General features: G+C 38.0%; 1 protein-coding gene across 4 annotated transcripts; it reads left to right on the forward strand.

Annotated features, from left to right (window-relative positions):
* The first annotated feature begins 67 nt into the window (after nt 1–67).
* Nucleotides 68–17,245, forward strand: ERI1 (exoribonuclease 1). Of its 4 annotated transcripts, none has more exons than NM_001038192.2 (7): nt 68–331; nt 4,207–4,385; nt 5,624–5,834; nt 10,391–10,474; nt 11,813–11,922; nt 14,692–14,806; nt 16,107–16,893. In NM_001038192.2, the coding sequence occupies exons 1-7, from the start codon at nt 224–226 to the stop codon at nt 16,347–16,349; spliced, it is 1,050 nt and encodes a 349-aa protein (NP_001033281.1). In that variant the 5' UTR covers nt 68–223; the 3' UTR covers nt 16,350–16,893. The 4 variants fall into 4 exon arrangements, with proteins under 4 accessions (NP_001033281.1, XP_010818595.1, XP_059738237.1 ...); XM_059882254.1 differs by lacking the exon at nt 68–331 and adding an exon at nt 354–499 and having other exon boundaries at nt 16,107–17,245; XM_024986302.2 differs by lacking the exon at nt 68–331 and adding an exon at nt 553–727 and having other exon boundaries at nt 16,107–17,245.
* The last annotated feature ends 2,258 nt before the right edge of the window (nt 17,246–19,503 follow it).

A 19,503-nucleotide genomic window follows, 5' to 3' on the forward strand; every position in this document is an offset into this window, starting at 1 on the left:
CGGAAGCCCTCGCGTTCCGTGCGCCGGCTCACTGCGCCTGCGCGGCGTCTGGACGCTTCACGTTCCCGGAAGTGGGAGGTCCCCGCTCGAGTTTGTGTGGACGCCGCCGCGGGAACGCGAGCCCGGTAATTTTTCAACCGAGAAAGTCGAGGCTTTCGAGGTTGGCCGGGTGAGACTGAGCGAGTGGAGGCTCCAGCAGCTCCCTTCTGACGTGACACGCGACATGGAGGATGAGCAGACCCTCCAGCCTGGCGACGAGGCCGTGGCTCCCGCGCGGCGCGCGTCTCCCGGGTCGGAGTGCGGGGACGAAGCCCAGCGTCCGAATCCTGAGGTGAGAATCCGCCCGCGTGCCCCTGAATTAAGAGGGTTTCCCGCGGGAACCGCAGCCTGTGCGCCCTGGGACCCTAGCCCCGGCCGCCTTCCCTGGCCTCAACTCCGGGAGCCGTTCTCTGGGGATAGTTGTCATTGAGCCCTTTCTAGTCCCAGGTACCGTCTGGAAGTAAGTCAACAGCCCAGACGAACTGAGTGTGCGAACTGAGGTTTTAGACGTTCTGGGTGGGAATTCTGCTCTAAACTTGCTGAGTTAACAATCGGTTACACGGTTGCTGTCGTCATTCCGGGTAGCCCTAGTCTGTAATTGGTAGTTTATGTTTTTAGAAATCTCACCCCAGCTCTAAGTGTATCACTCCTTAAGACCTTTAAGGCCATCTCCCAGCCTTGGCAGAAGGTAACTGTGCCTGTTGGCTGGAACTTCGTCTCTGGTTTTTGGACCATTTTACTCCTGCTTCGTATAAACATAATGTATGAATGATGTTAATGATTTTGACAGCTCAGTAGTAGATCCTACAGTGACAAAGTTGTAAAGACGGTCTTAAAACGTCTTTAATCGTCTTCTTTGATAGGTATAATTATTGTTGACTAGCTGCAGACTGTAAATAATACCAAAACTGGTCATTTTCTATTAATATACAAATGCTGAGTGCCTCGTAGTGTGGGTAGTTGGAGGAGGCGTCCAGACTTCTGCTCTTTCCACCTACAGCCAATTCTCCACATAGCAGCTGGAATAATCTTTAGTAACATGAATCTGACTGGGTTTCTCCCATCCTGAATCTTCAGTTTGCTGGCCCCAGGACTTGGCTCCTTCCTCCATTGTTAGCTGTACCTCTTCCCTTTTGCTCTCAGTGGCCACCATCCTTGGTGTTATGGTGGGTGGTCTTTCTTGTTAAAGGTCTTTTGTGTGCTTTCTTTGCCCTGAGTCTTGGAACAGTTATCTGGTTCACCTTATGATGCTACTTTCAAAGAGGGCTCCATATCTCTTCTCTCTAAAGAACCATTTCTACTCCACCATCCTTCTTCAGTTTAAGATACTGTCAATAACATCATCATGTGAGTTGGTACAAAAATAATTTTTTAAAGTTTATGTTTAATGAGAGTAGCGTGATTGAATACACTTTACTTTATTTAAATATCTTAAAACTTTGAGCTAAAAAAAAAAACAAACTTTGAGCTATAGTGACTCAAGGCCTGAATCTGTGTTCCTGGTTGGTTTTAGTGACTGTCATATTTGTTAAAAACCTGTTGTTGGATGCTTTTAATAAATGATGATACAGTCCTTTTGTTTTCAGGCTTAAGTAAGCAAGTTTGGATTTCAGCTAAGTAAATTTTCATTATATCAACAAAAGTGTTCTCATAAATGAATAGGTATTACATTTTTATGTTTTTAATGAAGTAGGTTCAGATTTCATCAGAACTCTTCTTTGGGAAGGATTTTAATCAAGTTTAATTCTGCCTTTAATTTCTGTAATGTGTAGATTCGGAGGCTTTTTTAAAAAATAGGTAATGTGCAGGGGGTTTTTGGGCAATAAAATAATGGAAATGTTTCCAAAACATCTATTTCCTAAATGTTCTTGCCACAGAAAAGGTTTCTTTTGATCATGGTTGCTTCCATATTGTAAAGATACTCTCATTTGAGATAATATAACCTATGTAACCATTTACTGGGACATGTGAAAATTGCAAAATGTCAAAGTAGCATGAAGTTGAATATTCCTTCCTATACAGTGGAGTCTGTGCTTACTTTCCTCATTGTATGGCTGATACTTCATGACATTGGACAGATGGACTGAGACATTGGGGAGGGTGCCGTTGTCAATCCGTGTATTACGTGGTAAACTAACCTTGTGTTTTTGTAGATTCATAATACATATAGGGTTTTAAATACTTTCTGCTTCTTAGTGGATTGTCTTGAATGACTTTCTTTGGAAGTTTGTGTAGACTGAAGTTTGTGAGAACTGCACCTTGACCGTGTCCTGAACTTCACCGAAGGAGGAGGACTAGAGTTGGACGCAGGGGAGGAGACAGAACTTTCTTTATTGAAATCATGATTTATAACATATTTAGAAGAGGCCTCTTACGTGTGGGTAATTTTTGTAACTACAGTTTAGATAAAAATAAAGCATGTGAGTAGGAGAGAGGACTTAACCAAAGAGAAAAGTCACTTAAATTGACTGAGACATCTGTTTTGGTAGGCAAACTGTTGTTCAGTGTAGAATCTAAATTTTAACCTGATTGAAGATGGAGTTTAAAATTCACTCTAAGTATAAAGACAAAGGATGAATTAGGAATCCTGATTATATTCTAATGATAAAGTAGCCCAGCATTGTAAATTTATTATTGAAAGCAAATTATTTTCTTTACCTTTAAGTCAAAGATCTGTGAAATAAGGTTTCTAAAACATTTATTATCAAGTAACTTCAATATAATTATTCTTCACTTTACAGACAGTTCATACATTGGAATTCCTGACCTCTTCCTCAGAGGAGATGGGAGTATTTCTAGCACTGTCTGCTAAACGTGTGTTACAGTAAATGGAGAGCTAAGAGTGAGAGATAGTCCCTGAGTCATCAGGATTGGTTCTGACTCGGAGACTGTGGCCTTTCCATGGTTATCCTTCCTTAATGTGTAATTAAAGTTCACATGGGGACAGTATGGTAAACTATAACTAACAAGTTTTGTATAGATTGCTAGTAAACTCCAAAGTATTTTTGAAAATTCTGGAACATACCTAATATTTATGACATTGCATGTGGAAAATAACTTGTAAATGAATCTTTGGAGCTTAACATTTTAGTAATTTGGGGGTTACCTGTGGTGTGATTAGAGTCGAATTATGTCTTTCTCAACTTTAATTTAAGAAAGGAAGAACAATTTATAATGTAGTAACTATAGTTCTCCTGAATAATCTCTCTCTCTCTCTCTCAGTGTGTGTGTGTGTGTGCGTGTGTTTAACTTTTGGAAATTGTGTGTTTTGAAACAATGTGTTTTCATCTTTGCTTTGGGTAATAACATGTTTTGGATTAGATTTCTGGCCATTTTATTTTTATATTGGCCAGTTTCTGTTAACTTTGTGAAACGAAGTCAGGCTAAAAATTCTCAGGAAGACACTCATTTATACGTGTTGAATGTTGTGAAAGTTTATTTAAAAATTGGTTCATTTGTAAATTTTAGAATATTGTTTGTGAAAAGGTCTAACCTTCAGTCTGTGATGGTAATGTTTATTGATAGCCATGGTAGGTATGGATTTGTCCATTATGGTGATGCCAGTGGTAAAGAATCTGCCTGCCAGTGCAGGAGTTGTGGGTTCAATCCCTGGGTCAAGAAGATCGCCTGGAGAAGGGAATGGTAACCCACTCCAGTATTCTTGCCTGGAACATTCCATGGACAGAGGAGCCTGGTAGGCTACAGTTCATGGGGTTGCAAAGTGTCAGATACCACTGAGCAACTAAGCACATGGTGTGTGTGGCATTGGGAACCTGATATACTTGATTTCATTTAATCCTTATAACGATGTCTCCCACCTACTGTTTATCATTACCAATACTAAATACCATTTGAGATACTTATTATTATATCTTGAAGATCAGAGGCTAATAAATAATTACCCAAGGTTATGCAACTAGTAAATAATCAGCCGGGGGCTCTGTCCTGAGGTTGTTCTGACTCCCAGCACCAGGGATATTTTTACTTAGCTTCTTTTCCTGTAAGAAGCCTCACGACTCAGAAGACAGCAGGGTAAATTGTTCCAGAAACACATCTTTATTCTTCCTATGCCCTTTTATTGAACATATAGCACAAAGAGGCCTTAATCTTTAAGATGCTTATACTAACTGTAAACTCTGTATATACCCACACTTTATTTTTTTGTAGAAAAAGCAACGGTGTAGACTTGATGGCCAAGAAACAAAAACATCTACGTTGATTACCTCCAGTGCAAATGATTTCAGTGACCCAGTTTACAAAGAAATTGCAATTACGAATGGTTGCATTAACAGAATGAGTAAGGAAGAGCTCAGAGCCAAACTTTCAGAATTCAAGCTTGAAACCAGGTAACTAAAAATAACTTTAAAATTGCAAAAGTAGTACACGTTCATCCTAGAAAAGCTTGAAAACACTGACAAAAATCATCTGTAATGATTAGTTATCAGCTGATTAGTTATCAGGATTTTTCATGGGTAAGATTCCTCTTCAGTGGTAATTTCAAAAGGAAAACAAAAGATTTCTAACAGTCACTAATTGGTGATGTGACCAAAATGTCTTCCTTGTCACTTCCCATTAGTTACAGTTTTTAGATCCTCTTATTTTTACTACCATTTTCTATTTGTTAGACCCTCTAGGACTCAACCAAGTAACAATGAAGGACTTTAGATTTTTTGAAGAAACACATACTATTTGATGAACCAGTGTGACTGCCTTTACCCACCATAGTTATCTGTTTAGAACAATCTTGTCCCACCTTCTGTTTGTAGAACATATATTTTAAAAATAACTGTAGGGACTTCCCTGGCAGTCCAGTGGTTAAGACTCTAAGCTTCCACTGCAGGTTCAGTTTCTAGTTGGGGAACTTTTATCCTGCATGCCACGCAGCATGGCCAAAAAAAAAAAACAAAACTGTAAAACTGAATCTCCTAAATCATATTTTACCCATGGTAAATTAGAAATCTTATTCGAGTTAAGAATCTGGTGACTGTGGCAGTGTTCTCCTGGACATGGTTTATTTTAGGATGTCTCCTAAATGAATTTGCCTAGTTAAATAGCTAAGGGGCATTCAACTTTATATACTAGGCTCATAATACCTTTAAGGTCACATGGATTTTTTTTTTTTAAGTTATCTAACTTAAAAAAGCCAAAGCAAGGAAAAAGCATAATAAATTTAATTTGCCTGAATTTTTATTCTCTGAAATTTGTGTTTGGTCAGTAGAATAATTCAGTATTAATTTCAGTTTTTGTATCCTGTATGTTATCTTATTATATAAGGCAATAGGGCTAGGTAGGTGGTATATGCCAGCAAAGCTTCTGGTGTGAAAGACCAATATATAGTTTGTATACTGTACAAGAAAAATGAAAAATTACATGTGAAGGAAAATATTGATGCCGTATTAGATGTTCTGTTTTAGTTGGTTGGTTGCTGACTTAGCTCTGATTCCTGCTTTCTTTACCTTCATTTTGGCTAACATTTGCTAAGTTAGGCTGTGACTATCAGTGTTCAACCAGTGCCAGCAAGTAGGAGTTCACATTCTTGTCTGTAAAATTACTTAAGAGTTCATTTTATTCTTATTTTCAATAGAGGTGTAAAGGATGTACTAAAGAAGAGACTGAAAAACTATTACAAGAAGCAGAAGCTGATGTTGAAAGAGAGCAATTGTGCTGACAGTTACTACGATTACATTTGTATTATTGACTTTGAAGCCACTTGTGAAGAGGGAAACCCACCTGAGTTCATACATGAAATAATTGAATTTCCTGTTGTTTTACTGAATACTCATACCTTAGAAATAGTAAGTGAATTGTTATATTTTAATTTTTGTTTTACCAGCAGCTGTTCTGGGGTTGACTAGTAAGGTGGAGGATTCCATTTGCTGTTTTAGTTAGAATTCTAAAGAGGGGGTGTTTGCTCTTGATTCATTCTTAATAGATGAGCTATAATAATTTCAGAGTCTGCTGCTCTCCTTTTCCAGTAGCTTAAAAAAACACAAAACCCGCTGATGCCTGGCCCTTGTCCCAAAGATTAGTTGTTCTATGGTGGGGCCCCTAGCATCAGCTTTTTTTTTTTTTTCTTTAAAGCTCAGTTGGTATGTAGTCAGGTTGAGAACTACTGCAGTAGACTACTGTATACTCTGATCTATAAAAATGCTAAGGTACAGAAATTACCTTTCAACTTAAAACCAGTTAGCTTTCTGATGAAAAGTTTATGGGTGAAATAACTCTTGTAACCTTGGCTTTTAAGCCATGTGACATACATGCATTGTTAGCTCAGGAGTTCAACAGGATCCCTCCAAATAAATGCCATTTGCCTTGTAAAATCTGACCAAGGATTGTAACTGCTTATCTGTACAGAGGTACCACTTTTATGGTATCCCCAGTTGCCACACACTGGGAATAAATATAAAGAGGCTTTGTGCATTAAAATACACAGCATTTTTTCCTTTGTGCCGTTTGAAGCCTCTTTAGTTATAGTCTTAATCAGCCCATTTAAATAATTCCTTGTCCAAAGCAGATTAAAGGTCAATAAATTAAAAGAAGGCTTCCCTGGTAGCTGAGCTGGTAAAGAATCCACCTGTAATGCAGGAGACCCTGGCTTGATTCCTGGGTTGGGAAGATCCCCTGGAGAAGGGAGAGGCTACCCACTTTAGTATTTTTGGGCTTCCCTAGTGGTTTAGCTGGTAAAGAATCTGCCTGCAGTGCAGGAGACCTGGGTTCAATCCCTAGGTTGGGAAGGGATCAATTCTACAGGTTCAGTCCCTGGAGAAGGGAATGGCTACCTACTCCAGTATTCTGGTATAATTAAAAGAAAAAATTTTAACAGTTATGAAAAATCATCTTGCATAATTCACTAGGTCTTACTTTCTCAGTGATGGATGAGGCGCTTGCTACTCTCCTCCCACATTTAGACATGAATGATTCATTGCTTTCTACTGTGTTGTTCCCATCACGTTGTTGTTCAGTCGCTCAGTCGTGTCCAACTCTGAGACCCCGTGGGCTGAAGCACACCAGGCTCCCTGTCCTTCACTATCTCCCGGAGTTTGCTCAGACTCAGTGATGCCATCCAACCATCTCATCCTCTGTCATCCCCTTCTCCTCCCACCTTCAATCTTTCCCAGCATCAGGGTCTTTTCCAATTAGTTTGTCTTTGCATCAGGTGGTCAAGTATTGGAGTATTGGAGCTTCAGCTTCAGCATCAGTTCTTCCAATGAATATTCAGTATTGATTTCCTTTAGAATTGACTGGTTTGATCTCCTTGCAGTCCAGGGGACTCTCAGGAGTCTTGTCTAGCACCACAGTTCAAAAGCATAGATTCTTCAGTGCTCTGCCTTCTTTATGGTCCAACTCTCACATCTGTACATCACTACTGGAAAAACTATAGCTTTGACTGTAAGGACCTTTGTTGGCAAAGTGATACCTCTGGTTTTTAATATGCTGTCTAGGTTTGTCATAGCTTTTCTTCCAAGGAGCAAGTGTGTTTTAATTTCATGGCTGCAATCCCATCACATACAAACTCGTCATTTTTCACACCATAAAAAGCCTTAGCTTGATGCCACTTCCCTGACAACTACCCTGTGTCTTTGTTCCTCTATAGCAGATTTCTTTATAAAAGTTATATACACGTTTGTCTCTGTTTCCTCCCATTGTCTTAAATCCCCACCACTTATAGATGTAACTTATGTATTCCATCCCATCACTCCACTAAAATCACTCCTCAGTGTCATCTTTGACCTTTACCTAAGTCCTGGTGGAACTGACCACTCCCTCTTTGAAACACTTTCTTCAGGGGACTGCCAGTACCCCTCATTGTCCTACATTTTTGCCAGCCTCACTGGGTTCCCTTTCACAATTTCCTTTGCTGTTTCCTCTTCTTCCAACTTCCTAGTATTGGATGCCATAGGTTCAATCCCAGGTCCTCTTCTCTGTATATGCTTTCTCCCTTAATGAACTCACCTATCATCTAGTTCCATAGCTTTTAGAAATTCCATAGAAACTGGTATCTTCTGAATATATATCTCCAACCTCATCCTCTATCCAAAATCCAGGCTGTCACTTAACATCTCTACTTGGACATCTAAACAGCCATCCTAACGTGTCCCAGACTGAATTTACTGTCAACTTGTTTTATCTTCAGCCTTTCTGGGCTTGAGGGCTGGGAACTCAGTCTTTCTGCTTGCTCAGTCACGAAACGTTGGCATCATCTTTGACTCCTATTCTTTTGCATCACACATCTAGGCTATCAGCGACTCTTGTTTGTTCTGCTTTCAGAGTGTTTCCAGAACCAGCCATTTAACTGCATTGCTATGACTGTAGTTTGAGCCCCATTGATTTCTTGTCTGGGTTTACTGCATTTGTTCACCATTTAACCAGTCTCTGCTTCTGTCTAAGGGCTTTCCTTGATAGCTCAGTTCGTAAAGAGTCTGCCTGCAATGCAGGAGACCCCGATTCAATCCTGGGTCAGGAAGATCTGCTGCAGAAGGGATAGGCTACCCACTCCAGTATTCTTGGGCTTCCCTTGTGTCCTTGTTCCCTACCGCCAATTCTCAATTTAGTGACCAGTGAAAGTTGCTCAGTCGTATCTGACTCTTTGCAACCCCATGGACTATACAGTCCTTGGAATTCTCTAGGCCAGAATACTGGAGTGGGTAGCTCTTCCCTTCTCCAGGGGGTCTTCCCAACCCAGGGATCAAACCCGGGTCTCCTGCATTGCAGGCGTATTCTTTACCAGCTGAGCTATGAGGGAAGCCCCTTTAGTGACCAGAGTGCGCCTTATAAAATGTAAGTCATATAATTTCATTCCTTTGCTCACAACTCTTTTATGGGTCCCCATTTAACTCAGAATAAAAGTGATATTCCTTTTACAATCTGGCCTCTAGTTACCTCTGATTACAGCGTGTTGACCTGCTTGCTGCTTCTCAGAAATGCCAGGCATGCTCCACCCCCTCACCTCCCAGAGCTTTAGCTCAAATTCCTTTCCTCCAGAGATCTTGCTGCTCATTTCCTTCCTCCCACCCATCCTTCCAGGCTTTCCTTCCTTCCAGGCCTTCCTTAACTCTTGCCTTCTAAATAAAGTCTAACTGGTTCTCTGTTCAGTCTGAACACCCCCAGACACCAGTGTTTCTGATCCTTCGTTTCTACTCTTATTTTTTAAGAACCTTCATCACCTTTTAACTTACTATGTAATTTATTTAAGTAATTACTCAGTATTTGGTCAATGAATGCATAGTTAGTTCTCTGGCATCATTCTGTTACAAATGTTAAATAATACCAGCTTGTAATGGTAAGAGATACTGGATTTTTTTTTTAAGATTTTCATATAAAATTATGAAATAAAATCCTGATACTTAAAAGGATAGACTTCATTTATCTAAGAAATCCAAGAGGTAGAATTTTTTCTTTTGAAATATGTCTGATAAGTAAAGGACATCTCTTAACTTTAGACGTTCAGATGTTCTTTGCTGTTCTTTCACTCTTTTACAATTATTAACTATTGATAATTCATCTGCTTAATAAACAGGTGTGTAAAAAGAATTTTGTAAACACTTATTTTTTCTTAAATTTTTAATCTTCTATTATAAGGAATATTCTTTGTCTTTTCCTTCATAGCTACCTAGTGTTAATAATTGCTGCCAATTGTCTTTAATTTGAACAAGTATCTTAGTGTGATCTGGTTTAGGGAAGCAGCATTGGGCTAAAGGAAGAAGCACTTAGATCTGAGCCTGATGATAACAGTTCTGTCCTTACTGAGTTCACAGAGTTGTTGTGAGCACAAAATAAGAATGCAAACGTGAAAGCTTCTTCAAGAGGTTAAACATTGCTAAAATAATCAGTGCTGTTACTACGCTTTAAACTGCTTCATGTCATATAGTTAAATTTTGATTACTCAGAATTCAGTTTAATGAAATCTTAATATAAAAATAAGATCTAATTAGGAGTGAATGAGAGCAGGAATCTGAACTAATTTATTGTAACTGCAAACTGGCATTTCTTCAGCATACTTTCTGTTATTTAAAAAGCTCTTAATATCTTCAACTAGAGGTTGCATTAATAGGCTTTACATTTCCAAAATATTATAAGCAAAATCATCAGTGTTTTGCTCCTCTGGTTAAACTTTGGTTTGAAGACTTCAGATACTTGTTCTGTCTTAAACGTTTGTAAAGTGTGAAACATAATTTTTTAATTAAAAAATCAGAGTAATTTGGGAATAGGGCATTATCCTTAAATTGTTAAAACTGTAGTCTCTGCCTTAACCACCTGTAAGGTTACAACCCAGTGTGGCTGATGTTGTCATATATTATGTCATGTATCTTAAGTCATAGAAATACTTCAATTTGCTGTCCTTCCCTTATAGGAAGATACGTTTCAGCAGTATGTGAGACCAGAGATTAACACCCAACTTTCTGACTTCTGCATCAATCTAACTGGAATTACTCAGGTTATCATTCTGTGTTCCTTTTTCTAGAGTTTGAAGGAAGTTTTGAAATTAGGGATTTATTTCATAAAATTATTGTTGTAAACAATTAAATGTGAGACTTTCCTTTCTTGGTAAAGATCTTTTGCTTTGTAATACTTAGAAAACAGGAAAGCACATTTTATACCTGATAAGATTTTTTTTCAGCCATTCCTTTTAAAGTGTTGTAATGATGAATCTAAGCATTTCATTTGTTTGGAGCATTAGTGAAGAAAGAGTTAAGTTACCATGCTGCACTTGGGGATGAAGTTTTAAAATATATCTGTTTACAACCTGGTTTTATATATAATGTAATTTTTTTTAGGTCTCTGATTTTTGGTTGTATTCTAATATGGCAGGCCCTTTGTCCATTTACTTAGTTGCTTTATTCATTCGTTCAGCAAATATTTGAGGGTGTGCTATAATATCTGCCGAGCTACAAGAGATACAGAAATAGTCAGGATAGTCTCTCCTCAGCTCGCTTAGCAATTGTAGGTTGGGGGAACTGACACAAAGAAACAGTGGTCACAGTATGGTTAGGAAGACTGATAGTCAGTGTTTCCTCAGGGTGTCATGGGCCCCTGTAGAAAGACCTTTCTCTGACAAAGGGAACGGAGGACTGTCCTGGGCAAAACTCAAGTTGGTGAGCTTGGACAGAGTCACGATGGGTAAACAGATGTAAAAGAATGACTGGGCATTTCAGGTGTGAAGGGCAGCACTTTTAAGTGCTTCAGGATGGTTCAGGTGTCTTATGGGCTGATGAGAAAATGGTCACAAATAAAACTGAAGTAATAGAGATGAGCTATATCATGAAGGGTCTTATGTGTCTTTTTGTCTGGAAAGCTTTGGGGAGTGTTTAGAGGATTTTAAGTATGAAAGTGATGTGATGGATGATTTACATCTTAGGAAGATGGATGTAGTATGTTTTGGAAAGATGTGAGCTTTGAGGTGTGGAGACACTGTAGAGGGCCAGGGCTTTCAGCTAAGAAGAGATTCCCCTTTTCTCCCCTCTGGAGAATCGGGAAGCCACTAGGTTGAGGCCTGAAAAAAAGAGAATGCCTGCGATGATCTTAAATCTTCATTTGGGGACGATTATATACTTCAGTTGAAAGCAGTTCCTAATATTTGGCTATAAACAATTTTTAATTGTCTTAAAATTGGAATTTTGGGTGAATCTTAGCCTAAGAAACCATAGAGTTCAAAACATCATAGATAAGACTGTGTCCTGTTCTTTCATGTCCCTCCAGTGTTTGTGTGCTGAGTATTTTGGAGGACTGCATGTAACTACCGTGATTTTTGTGTGTTTTACTTTCATATCCTCAGGATCAAGTAGACAAAGCTGATACCTTCCCTCAGGTACTGAAAAAAGTCATTGACTGGATGAAATTGAAGGAATTAGGGACAAAGTATAAATATTCCATATTAACAGATGGGTAAGTATTTAGGAAATTTATCTTAATCTGCTTTTTAAGATTAAAGATGTCCTTATTCATCTAACTTTTAGAATAACCACAGAAAATATTTCCTGAAGGAGCCCCCACAGCAGACAGTAGTTTTCCTTTCATATCCTTATCCTTAGTTAAATTTTTAAGTCCTTGGGGTCAAAGCATTTGACTGTGTGGATCACAATAAACTCTGGAAAATTCTGAAAGAGATGGGAATACCAGACCACCTGACCTGCCTCTTGAGAAACCTATATGCAGGTCAGGAAGCAACAGTTACAACTGGACATGGAACAGATTGGTCCCAAATAGGAAAAGGAGTACATCAAGGCTGTATATTGTCACCCTGCTTGTTTAACTTATATGCAGAGTACATCATGAGAAACGCTGGGCTGGAAGAAGCACAAGCTGGAATCAAGATTGCTGGGAGAAATATCAATAACCTCAGATATGCAGATGATACCACCCTTATGGCAGAAAGTGAAGAGGAACTAAAAAGCCTCTTGATGAAAGTGAAAGAGGAGAGTGAAAAAGTTGGTTTAGCTCAACATTCAGAAAACTAAGATCATGGCATCTGGTCTCATCAGTTCATGGGAAATAGATGGGGAAACAGTGGAAACAGTGTCAGACTTTATTTTTCTGGGCTCCAAAATCACTACAGATGGTGACTGCAGCCATGAAATTAAAAGACACTTACTCCTTGGAAGGAAAGTTATGACCAACCTAGATAGCATATTCAAAATCAGAGACATTACTTTGCCAACAAAGGTCCATCTAGTCAAGGCTATGGTTTTTCCAGTGGTCATGTATGTGAGACCAGTGGTCATGTATGTGAGAGTTGGACTGTGAAGAAAGCTGAGCACCAAAGAACTGATGCTTTTGAACTGTGGTGTTGAAGACTCTTGAGAGTCCCTTGGACTGCAAGGAGATCCAACCAGTCCATCCTAAAGGAGATCAGTCCTGGGTGTTCTTTGGAAGGAATGATACTGAAGCTGAAACTCCAGTACTTTGGCCACGTCATGCGAAGAGTTGACTCATTGGAAAAGACCCTGATGCTGGGAGGGATTGCAGGCAGTAGGAGAAGGGGACGACAGAGGATGAGATGGCTGGATGGCATCACCGACTCGATGGACATGAGTTTGGGTGAACTCCAGGAGTTGGTGATGGACAGGGAGGCCTGGCGTGCTGCAATTCATGGGGTCGCAAAGAGTCAGACACGATTGAGTGACTGAACTGAACTGAGGGGTCAAAGAAAGGAGCGAAAGAAATAACAGTCTGATCCAGGACTAGAAGAAGATTAAATATTAATATGCAAAATCTAAATGGTTTTATTGTTTTTATCACAACACTTCTTGCTCAAAAAAGTCCAAACTCTTCAGTCTGGCTTTCAAGGCTCTCATCTAATCCCACCCTACCTGTGTAGCCTAATCCTCCTGCTGTTTCTCTTTTTCACTCCAGTCAGGCTGACACATGAATCACAGGGGTTTATCCTTCCTCTGTGTATGCATGCAACTTTCCTCTCTGCTGGAAGGTTCCCTTCCTTCACTATTTACTTCATTACTCAAAGCCCACCTTGTGTTTTACTCCAGACATTATAACTCATGTTGATGTTTCTGTTGAAGTCTTACAGCCTCTGCAATAGGTACCGTTCATGTTGGCATCTGACTAAATATTCTGATATCTAAACTTTATGTGTGTAAGATTTATGTTTGCAAGGAAATTAACAATCCTTTCAGAGCAAGAGGTTTTGCAACGTGAGAATCTTCCATATTGCTTACTGTAGTGCTGAGCTTGAAACTATGCTTCCTAAGCATTAGTCACAGGAACAGTCAAGTATGGACATCAGAGCGATTAAAACAGGGATTAGAAATGGAAATTTGTGAAAACATTGATGAGCCTATTTAGAAATCTATTAACTGATTTTTGGGATAAATGAGTAGTGTCCCTGCTTAATTACACAGGTATCTCTGTTATAACATGGTGTGTGCAGTTCTATAAAACCTTGCATTCTGGGACAAATTGTTCAAAATCTATGCAATTTTGTAACCAGAGGACTAAAAAAAACAGTAATTGATATACCTCCAGAGATAATTTGGACAGTACAGGCAAGCAGCCTGGGGTCTATGGAAGTCACCTCAGAGGATGTTACAAGTACACAGAAGCCAGAGGATCGTGGGGGCAGGCACTTGTCTTTAATTTTCTTGAAAGTACTCCACTTGCCATTACAGCAGCTGAGTTGAGAAGTTTTCTTTTTTCTTTCTTACTGAAGAGTATGATTTCAACTGGTTCAATTCTGACTCCTTTGGCTGAGGAAAAACTGTATGAAGCAGCACAGTTTCCACATGATACAGTCAGGATTCTTGGTTTGTGTTGAAGAAGCATGTACTGTGGCAGAACAAATTGTGTTCTAACTACTTGACATCATCTGTGTTTCTCTCAAGTATTTTGTTCATTTGTTTGTAGTTTTTGTTTTATTTCAAAGCATACCCTCAAAGACCTTCCTAATGTGATAAACCTGGCATTAAAAGGAAGCTGGGTAATTCTTTAGAGTTGTGAAAAAATGCTCAAGAGGATAGAGGGGAAGTTTATTTTTGAGTTATTGTGGAGAAAAGAGAAGTTAGTTTTCTGAGCTTGATGTTATGTGTAAAATATAAGAAGGACGATGTATAAATAAAAACGAATAGAATGACTTAAGATCCTCATTTTAAAGAATGGTATGGCATGTATTTAATTCAGTTTTCTTTCCTCTTTCGACTTAAGTTCATGGGATATGAGTAAGTTCTTGAACATTCAGTGCCAGCTAAGCAGGCTCAAATATCCACCTTTTGCCAAAAAGTGGATCAATATTCGAAAGTCATATGGAAACTTTTACAAGGTAAGATTACTATATTGATTATATTGCTCTTGATAAATTTATTATATTTTGCATGTACATAAAGTTGTAATTTACTAGGGACTTTTCACAGAAAAAGATCATATAATTATTAATCAGATTCTAAATAGTTATGTTCATGTGAGTTTAGAAAAATAAGCTATCTTCCTCACTCAACCTGTTACTCAAACAGGGTAAATGTATACGTATTGTTGTTGTTCAGTTGCTAAGTCTTTGTGACTTTGTGACCCCATGGTCTGAGCTTCCCTTTCCTTCATTATCTCCCAAATTCTGCACACGCCCATGTCCACTGATGATCTTTAGTAACAGAGATTTGAAACTGAAATATATGGCTTGCTTCTGGAACAAACACTTCATACTGATTTTTAATTTTAGCAAAATTAATATGTGTGTGCAGTATGAATTTTTTTAAAATACTAAATAATACTGCAGGTCTTAAATAGCAGTCTTCCCCCATGGCTCTTACCAGTACTGGTTCCATTTCTCCCAAACACTTGCAGTTTTTTAAGCTATTTCTTCTCATATTAACCTTCCTATTTCTAAATTATATATTTATGCTATTTCTTGAGTTTTCAGTCTGAGTTATCTGTTGAGTTCATGCAGTGAACAGCGAAGATTTAGCTCCATTAAAAAGCGACCATTCCTGCCTATCCTTCCCCTCCCTGCATCTTTCTAACCCAGTCACATTAGCTTTATAATCATTATTCAGTGTTTACATTTCTAATGACTGTGGAGAGTGTTCACAACTTTCAATCAGATTGTTTGCTTTTTTTGTTGTTGCATTTTAAGAATTCTTTATACATTCTAGATGTTAATCCCTTTTCATATATGTGATTTGTAAATATTTTCTTCCATTCTGTGGGCTGCCTTTTCCCTGTGGTGATAGTATCATTTGATATATAAAAATTATAAATACTGTCAGTCAATTAAAATAATACATTACAGAAAAATACCATGCAAAACAGTTTGTGTTAAAACAGTAGGGCTTCAACTTAGCTGTTCAGAACAATGTATTTCCTTTCATAAATAATTAAGTTACCAAGCTGCAAACTTTTTGTTTTATGGACTCCATCTGTTTATGTATATTTTTATTTAAAACTCTAAGATCATTTTTTTTCTAAGTCTGAGAATTTTATTTGCTTCATTTGATCTAGGAGTATTTGCCCTTTGCCTAAATTTTTACTATTTTGCCTATTACTGTTAATTTTCGGCCTCTTATTTTCCACTTCATTGAGACTTACAAAATACTAAAGAATTATTCACTGAGCTGTTCGTGTTTCAGGTTCCTCGAAGCCAAACTAAGCTGACAATAATGCTTGAAAAACTCGGAATGGATTACGACGGGCGGCCCCACAGTGGTCTTGATGACTCTAAGAACATTGCACGAATAGCAGTTCGAATGCTGCAGGATGGATGTGAACTCCGGGTTAACGAGAAGATGCATGCGGGGCAGCTAATGAGTGTGTCCTCTTCACTACCAATAGAGGGCACTCCAGCGCCACAAATGCCACATTCCAGAAAATAACAGCATTTTTGCCCTTTTGCCTGTGGATCACTCACTGTAACTGGAGCTGCTACAAAGAGGTAGCAGATGAATACCTATTGAATTAGTCCTGCAGTGCAAAATTTAAGCACCTTAAACATTTAAAATCTTATTACAATAATAGGTATACGCATACATATGTGAACAGATTCCGTGGGAGGGCATATTGAATTCCTTGTCACCAGCACTTTTGATATGAGCAGTATTTGTTACACAGTAACAGTTCCTGCTTAGAATTGAATTTTATAATTTAAGGTGTCCAACATGTGTTCCTTTGGGTTTAAAATGCAAAGGTTTATTGGCTCTCCCCTTGAATGTCATATCTTACTGATGTTAAAATATGTGATGTATTTCTACAGTAACATCATTAGATCAGATCATTTCTTCAAAAGCAGAAGAGATCCGAAAGGTGGGCCTTTATCTACTAGCCTTTGGGTTTTAAGAATATCACAGTCCTTTTGATTTTTGAAGCTTATTTGTGAACATGAGCTGTGAGTGGTAAATTTCATAAAGAACTTAGTAAACATATCTGTCTGTGTTTTGTTTTTTGTTTTTTCTTTAATTTATAACTGGAAGTCTCGTGGTAGGTTATAAGATCTGGTTAAAAATTCAGTTACTGATGAGGTCAATGGAAAGTCAAAAGAAAATCTCATTTAAAGGAATATAAGGGCTACAGCTTGAAGTTTATAATATATAGATAAATCATTGAGGTCTTGGATTTGGTTTTTTGGTTCCTCTCCCTCTCGTGACATATCTGCCCTATTTCTTAAATCTAAGAAACCATGCTTTGAATTAGACTTTCAAGGTCACTACTTAATTTTGCATTTGTATTCAACATTGTGAATGAGGTTAATAAAGTCGAATAATACTTTCTACCATATCTTATGTTTTTATTGTTAAAAACTGATTTTACATAGTGAGTGACCACCAAATGTTGAAAAGTTCATTCTTAACTAATTCTGAGAACAAAAATGTGTGTATATAGTTGAGAAAGTGAAATTCTCCTAATCTAGAAATACTTATTTTCAGAATTGGATTTCCCACTGTAACTTTCCTGAAACAATTTCATTAGCACTGCTTCTTTTCATTCACTTCCTAATAGTAATTGTGATGCTACTTTATTTTGATGGTTTATACATTATAATCAAATGAATTTTATAGAGGTCTTCCAACCCTGATGCATAGGAGGAAAGTAGGCATTTTTCTTGGTATAAGAATTCTCCACAGAGTGCTGTAGGTTTTTAACTTAAAATAATGAATTCCTGTCTCTGAGGAATTATAGAGTCACTATAATAAAGAATAATTAGAGGATAACAGAAAGCACAGTGTATGTGATGCCCTTAGACATACAGATAATAGTAAAACAAGGACATCTAGGTATCTTCAGCTTAAACAGTAAATTCTTGGGGCGAAAGGGATATATGCTAAGATTTTTGTTAACACAAATAGCACCATACAGTATACCATGAAGTATTACTGGACATTTTAAAGAATTTCCTTCAAATGGTTACAGAGGGACCATGCCAGGGCAAAGTATTAATATTTGGAAACAGTAAGTCACCAGCAAGGTGTGGATGCTGGAATGTCCAATCACACTCCCTAGGCAATTTTTCCACATAACCACCTCACTGTAGAATTCAAATTCATGCCACAGCAAAGCTGGAGTCCTCTCTCACCAACTTCCAGATTTGCTCACAAGAGCTGAAATTTGCAAGGGAGAAATCCGAGGAAAGCAAAGAAATATATTAAATTGCCTTCCTCTTTTGTTTTCAAGTCCAGCTGCTAATCTATTTTTCTTTTTGCCAAGTGTCAACAAGCTCATTTTATATTTCATTTTATATATATATATTTCTTATATATATATATATATATATATATATATTTCTTTTTAAGACCTTCAACAATATAAGCTCTCAGTATCCTTTTGGCTCAACTGAATGTTTTATCTGGTGATTCTTTACTGTCCTGACTCTTTTTAAAACTTTATTGAGGAATAATTGAAAAATATGTATATCAGATCAGATCAGTCAATCGTGTCCGACTCTTTGCGACCCCATGAATCGCAGCACGCTGGGCCTCCCTGTCCATCACCGACTCCTGGAGTTCACTCAAACTCAGGTTCATCGAGTCAGTGATGCCCTCCAGCCATCTCATCCTCTGTCATCCCCTTCTCCTCCTGCCCCCAATCCCTTCCAGCATCAGAGTCTTTTCCAATATATTTAAGTATAAACATGGTGATTTGATACACATTATGGAATGGTACCAATATCATGATAATTGGCACGTACATTGCCTCATATAGTTGGCTTTTTTTTCTTTTTTTGATGGTGAGAATGCTTGAGGTCTTCTCTTGCCAACTTTCAAGTACTCAGTACCATATTATTAAGCATGGTCACAATACTATACATTATACCTTGGAAATTATTGTTTGTGTAACTGAAAATGTATATCCTTTGACCTATGTTGCCTCATTTCTGCCATCTTCAGCTCTTGGCAACCACCATTCTATTGTCTGTTTCTATGAAGTTGGCCTTCCATAGTGTTTGTTTTCTCCATCTGGCTTATTTCAGTTAAACTTCCAGGTTGATCCACATTGTCTCAAATGGTAGGATTTCCTTCTTTTTTATGGGTCAGTAATATTCCTCTGTGAGTATACGTGTGTGTATACCATTTTTTCTTCCCCCACGGTATCTTTTGAGTTCCCTTTTGACTTCTTTGAGCCATTAGTTGCTCAGAAGTATATGTATAATTTACAGTTACATGTGAGTTCACTTACGTGAACTTCCCAGCTTTCCTTCTGTTACTGATTTCTAGTTTCATACTGTTGCAATCAGAAAAGATAACTTGGTATGATTTTTAGTCATCTTAAGTTTGTTGAGACTTATTTTGTGACTTAACGTATGGTCTATCCTGAGAATGTTCCTTGTGTGCTTGAGAAGAATAAGTACAGGTAATACTTCAGAGATAGTGCAGGTTTGGTTCCAGACCACTACAATAAAGTAATTGTCACAAGAAAGTGAGTCATGTGAACTTTTTATGTATGTTTACACTGTAGTCTACTAAGTATGCAACAACATTATGTCTAAAACAATTTAAACATGGTATTGCTAAAAAATACTAGTCATCATCTGCGCCT

This window comes from Bos taurus, chromosome 27 (genome assembly GCF_002263795.3).
Source record: "Bos taurus isolate L1 Dominette 01449 registration number 42190680 breed Hereford chromosome 27, ARS-UCD2.0, whole genome shotgun sequence".
Classification (NCBI taxonomy): domain Eukaryota; kingdom Metazoa; phylum Chordata; class Mammalia; order Artiodactyla; family Bovidae; genus Bos; species Bos taurus.